The 6,409-nt window shown below is 36.5% G+C and overlaps 1 protein-coding gene across 1 annotated transcript; it reads right to left on the bottom strand.

Annotated features, from left to right (window-relative positions):
• Positions 1-4,016: 4,016 nt before the first annotated feature.
• LOC101390160 (olfactory receptor 52A5-like) lies at positions 4,017-4,961 on the bottom strand. Its single transcript, XM_014790205.2, has one exon. It carries the CDS (start codon positions 4,959-4,961, stop codon positions 4,017-4,019), a length of 945 nt encoding a protein of 314 aa, XP_014645691.2.
• Positions 4,962-6,409: the final 1,448 nt, after the last annotated feature.

Here is a 6,409-nt window from a genome sequence, read left to right as displayed (position 1 = left end):
TAACTTGATGTAACCAAGATGTCCCTCAGTGAGTGAATGGATAAACAAACTGTGGTGCAGCTATACAACGGAATATAATCCAGTGCTAAAAATAAATGAGCTATCAAGCCATTAAAAGACACGGAGGGCTGGCCCCGTGGCTGGGTGGGTTAAGTGCGGGCGCTCCGCTACTGGCGGCCCGGGTTCGGATCCCCAGCGCGCACCGACGTCGGCACCGCTTCTCCGGCCATGCGGATGCCACGTCCCACATACAGCAACTAGAAGGATGTGCAACTATGACCTACAACAATCTACTGGGGGGCTTTGGGGAAAAGAGAAAAAAAGGAGGAGGATTGGCAATGGATGTTAGCTCAAGGCTGGTCTTCCTCACAAAAAAAAAAAAAAAAAAAAAGACATGGAGATGGCTTAAATGCATATTACCAAGTGAAAGAAGCCAATCTGAAAAAGGCTACATACTATATGATTCCAACTCTATGACGTTCTGGAAAAGGAAAACTATAAGGACTGTAAAAAGATCCATGGTTGCTAGGGGTGAAGATAGGAGTTGAATAGGCAGAATACAGGGAATTTTTAGGGCAGTGAAAATATTCTGTATGATATTATACAGATAGATATATGTCACTATACTTTTGTCCAAACGTATGGAATGTACAACACCAAAAGTGAACCCTAATGTAAACAATGGACTTTGGGTAATTATGATGTGTAAATTTAGGTTTATCTTTGGTAAAAAAAAAAAATGTACTATTCTGGTGAGTGATATTGATAATGGGAAATGTTATGCATGTGTGGAGGCAAGCAGTATGCAGGAAGTCTGTACTTTCCTCTCAATTTTGTTGTAAGCCTAAAATTACTCTAAAAAATAAAGTCTTGAAAAAAAATCTATGTAACTCACATGAAGTTCCAATGACAAAAAAAAAAAAACAAAACACATATTCTTATGTCAATAGATACAAAAAAAAAAGATTTGGACAAAAATCATCACTCATTCATGATGAAAACTCTGAAAATTGGAAATAGAAGGAAATTTCCTCAATCTGATAGAGTATCTATTTACTTACGATAAAAATCTGCTCAGTAATTTTGGGGCCAGCCCAGTGGTGTAGTGAAGTTCGCATGCTCCACTTTGGTGACCCAGGGTTCACAGGTTCCAGTCCTGGGCGTGGACATACACAATGCTTATCAAGCCACGCTGTGGCAGGCATCTCACATATAAAGCATAAGAAGATGGCCATGAATGTTAGCCCAAGGCCAATCTTTCTTAGCAAAAAGAGGAGGATTGGCAATAGATGTTAGCTCAGAGCGAATCTTCCTCACACACACACACACAAAAATTAGATCAGTAATTTTGTTGATCAAGCTGGTTCTAAAATTTCTATGAAGACGCGAATGGCCTGGAATAGCATATTAGTATACAAAAAAATAAAAGACCTGAAAATACCAAATGGTGGAGCCAATGTGGAATAACTGGAAATCTCTTTCATACTTGGAGGAGTACATAATGTTGGAAGCTTTGGAAAACCATTTGAGCAATTTCTTACAAAGTTATGCATGCAGTTACTATATGACCTAATAATTCCACTCCTATAGAAACTTAAGTTCATGAAATGAAAGCTTATGTTTATATAAAACCAATATGTGATTATTTATAGAAGCTTTATTCATAATTACCAGAGAGTGAAAACAACCCAAATGTCCTTCAATTGGTGAATGGATAATCAAACATGATTACATCGAAAATTATGGTGAATATTATAGATGCATGCGATGCTCTACCATTAATGCCACCAAAGGAACTAAATTCAGAAATGTGTGCTATATTTAGTCCACGGCCCTCCACATATCTTCAAGTTTTAAGCATATAAATGTCCTTTATTTTTTATTTTTTTGAGGAAGATTAGCCCTGAGATAACATCTGTTGCCCATCCTTCTCTTTTTTGCTGAGCATGATTGGCCCTGGGCTAACATCTGTGCCCATCTTCCCCTACTTTATATAGAACACTGCCACAGCCTGGCTTGATAAGCGGTGCTTAGGTCCCCGCTCAGGATCCGAATCTGCAAATCCCAGGCCACCAAAGCGGAGCACGTGAACTTAACCGCTACACCACCGGGCTGGCCCCTAAACGTCCTTTATTTTACTCCTGATAGACTCTGCCTACTCTCTATCTTGCTCTGTGTCAATACAGCTCTGTACAGTTTCGATCTGCAATTTATTTACTTATTTACTGTTTATCTCTCTTTTATTAAAACTGCTTTAACATCACAAATGGCCTCCATAACAAAATCTAATGAGAATTTCTCTTTATCCAACATTTGTAAGTGCTTTTCTCTTTATTATTCTTGAAATATTGCATCACTTGTCTTCAACACACTCCCCTATCTTACTGTTTACTGATCTTTCTCAGTCTGTTTTTCTGGTTTCCCCTTACATACGCCTCTTAAATGGAAGCATTTCTTAGACTTTCAGTCTTAATCTCCTTCACCAAAATTACTTTCCTACCTGCAAATCCACTCTATCACAATACGTGCATGTAAAGAAACACACACAGAAATACAAGCATACACTTTTGACCCTCTTTTCTTGATCAGGGAGAAAAATGTGAACTAAGACCATCCTTGGTGAACCCTAAATTGTAATATGTAAACAGTAAATATAGTCTTCTGATTTAAATGCCATTATTTTATTTAAGCTGCTTAGTAAAGAAACTATAGCAATTCAAGGTCATGTGGAATGCAAAAGAAATAGTTCCAGTGTGGGTTGTGAGTAAAGGGATAAATATCAAGTCAGTGAATAATGTGTATTTTCAGACCAATTACGTAGGGGAAGTAGAGAAAAAGATAAATTGAATGACAATGTAAAACAGTGTCTATAGAAATGGAAAAAGAATGTCATACATTAAATATTTTTTGATCTTCTGGAGGAGGAAAATATAAAATGTGCAGTCTGAGACATTACTTCACTGCAGTTTAACCATCCATATTTTAAATACGTATCTGCTGAAAAAGTGTTCATTGATTTCATGAACTGATATATCAGTCAATAGAGGCAAATGTAGGGATTTTTAGAAGCTTAAGATAAGATTGACATCTATAATTCAAATCATTGTAATGTACATATTAAATTAGAGCTACAATCTTTGAAAATATTGAGAGAGACACAAATGAATACATGAATAATTAGCTTTTTGAGCCACTCAGAGACATAACTATGGTGACACACGGGTAGTAAGCGATTCTCCCACATTCATGGAGATAGTAGGTAACGTACCAGGGAAGACACATGGTTCTTATCTCTTGATTGTCCCTCAAGAATACATTCTTCTTATTCTAGAGGTGCACTAAGAAAAATAAATGGAAAGCTTTCTATACTTTTTAATAAGCTGTTAGTTATCAAGAAGTTACTTTTAGAATATTTGAGTGATTAACATAGGATTTAATGACACTTAGTTTTTGTTTTCATAGGAAACATTGAGTTCTAACAAGAACACATGGTGTGGAACCCACAGTGACTTAAAAACATAGAAATGATATCGGAGTTTAAATACCGATTGTACCATGTTATATATAAATGTGTAATAGTGAATGAGATCTCATGGAATTAGAAAGTTACTAATGATTAAAATATAAAAGTTGTCACCATCAATCCATAGTTTAGAATCTAATGGTAAAAAGTAATAGAATAGGTGTGACAGTAGCTGTTGGTGAAAAGCACACAACCTAAGGTAAAAATGTATAAAACTGACTCTGTTCCAAGGATAGAACACATCAAAAAGAATAATTATAACTGTTAATAAAGTTTTCATGGAAAAAGTTATCAGCTTTGGTAAAAGGATTAAAAGATTTAAAATGGTGTCTGAAAATGTGTATGTGAATTATTTGCAATGTTATTTATAAAATCTTTACATATACTGTGGGAACTAAAATCATACAAAGATGATCGCAAACAACTCCGCATGACAGGAATTGCTAGATATATTATTGTGAAGAATGTATGAGGCACAAGAGTACCTGTCAATTTAATTCTTAGGAGTGAACATTTTGATAACTGTCTCTCGAATCTGTTTAGTCTTTACTCCATAGACAATAGGGTTAAGCAGGGGTGGAACAAGCAGATAAAGGTTGGACAGCAGGATGTGTACATAAGGAGCAACACTGAAGCCAAATCTGTGTATAAAGGATGTAAAAAATGTGAGAATATAGAATTGGAGAAGGACAAAGATGTGGGCTGTGCACGTGTTGAATGCCTTGAATCGTGCTTCGTTTTGTGGCAATTTAAAGACAGCCTGGAAGATAAAGGCATAGGACAAGAAGATAAAGATCACGTCAAATCCAAGGACTGAGAAAGCCACAAACAGTCCATATGCTTTATTGACTCTGACATTTTCTGCAGCCAGCTTTACCACAGCCATGTGCTCACAGTAGGAATGAGAGATGACTGTGGTCCGGAAATGCTTCAGGCGCAGTTTAATTAGAAGAGGACACATGATGATGATAAGAGATGCCCGAATGGTCACAACCGTGATAATGCTAATGAGCACCTTCTTTGTAAGGATAGCAGAATGCCTCAGGGACTCACAGATGGCCACATAACGGTCAAAGGCCATGGCAAGGAGAATGCCAGACTCCATGCACTGGAAAGTGTGAGTGAAATACATCTGGATTAAACAGGAGTCAAAGTGAATCTCCCTTGAGCGAAGCCAAAAGATCACCAGCATTTTAGGGGTAATACATAGAGTCAGGCCTAGGTCAGTAGCTGCCAACACAGCTAAAAAGACATACATGGGCTCATGAAGACTACGCTCAGTGCGGATGATGGTGATGAGGAGGCCATTTCCAATAATGGCCAGGATAAAAGAGATGAAGAATGGGATTCCAATCCAGTGTTGCACTGATTCAAGGCCTGGAACTCCAATTAGTGTGAAGATAGATGGCTGAAAGAAAGTGCCGTTGGTAGATGTCATGATGGGGCAATGATGTCAAATCCCTCCAATCTGTCAGTATAATCAGAAAGAACAAAATTTAAAAGCATTCATAATACAGGTTGAACGATCCTGGGAGAATATTTGGAAATAATATAATTTATCGTGTTCCTCTACTGCTAAAGAACTTCAGCCTGATTTAAGGGGGATTTTGTTTTTTATTTTTTTAAGAATTTCTGGGTCCGGCCCCGTGGCTTAGTGGTTAAGTGCGCGTGCTCCGCTGCTGGCGGCCAGGGTTCGGATCCCGGGCGCGCACCGACGCACTGCTTCTCCGGCCATGCTGAGGCCGCGTCCCACATACAGCAACTAGAAGGACGTACAGCTATGACATACAACTATCTACTGCGGCTTTGGGGGGAAATAAATAAATAAATAAAATCTTTAAAAAAAAAAAAAGAATTTCTGTACATTAAAGTACATTCTTATTTTAAGTCATTTTTTCTTGTTCTTTAAATAAAGCATATGTACAACAGCACAATAAAATAAACACAAAATTCATTAGTGACACTGCCAAATAATGTATATTCCAATTTTAAATGCTTCTTTAATATCTTTATATTTAAAAGAGTATTATAAAATATATACTGATTTTTAGCATTTTTTTCGTTTAGTAAAATGTAAAAATTGCTCAAATATATAAAGATGAATTTTAACTAATATTCTGTTAAAATGTAAAATAAAATCTCCAGCCAATGCTCTTTTCTTCTGCAATTCCAGTCTCTCCAAGTACTCATCTTTTCCAATATAAATTATCATTTATTTTGATCTCTCTTTCTTTTTTCTTTCTCAAGTTTGTACATCATCCTTGTGATTGCATTATAGCTTCCAACAACGCTAGAGAGTATAGAGTTCTACGGACAGTTAAAAAATTAGTCTACAGTTTTGAGATATTTTCTGTGTGTGTGACTTGTATAGTTTAGAGATCAACAGAAATAAATAAAATAAATCAAAATCCATAATATATTTATCCTTACACATGTACAGCAAAAGAACTAGGTGAAAAAATGTATTTAAAAGTCAAAACATTTGAGAAGGTGAATAAAAACTAAATATGTCCAAATTATTTTCAATCCCAAATCACTGACTGCTAAGAAATCTCAAGCACAGCTCAAGGATAGTAAAACAGGAAATATAAACTTTGTTAAAGGTTCTGTTTTTACTTTTTTGGCATTAGGATAGATCACAATTGCTTAACAGCTACTTCCGGATTTAATTCACTCGTGATATCAGAAAATCAATTGTGTCTGTCTGAGATTATTTAAAATTGAAACTCAGATCTCTCCTAGGAAAATTCTTGGTGGGAAAGGGCTGTGGAGTAAGGTTACGTCTCCCTCCTTCACACAAACACATACATTTGAACAGATTGCCAAGTGACTTGGTTCCCTCATTGTTAGGGGCCATCTCTACTGTGTCATCTGCAAAGTGAAGAT

Source organism: Ceratotherium simum, chromosome 7, assembly GCF_057802395.1.
Source record: "Ceratotherium simum simum isolate JZ-2026a chromosome 7, ASM5780239v1, whole genome shotgun sequence".
NCBI classification, from domain to species: Eukaryota; Metazoa; Chordata; class Mammalia; order Perissodactyla; family Rhinocerotidae; genus Ceratotherium; species Ceratotherium simum.
This window is presented reverse-complemented; position numbering and strand designations above follow the sequence as displayed.

What these genes read in the sequence shown, in the direction of transcription:
- LOC101390160 (XM_014790205.2), bottom strand. Translation starts at nt 4,961, where the DNA reads ATGACATCTACCAACGGCACTTTCTTTCAGCCATCTATCTTCACACTA.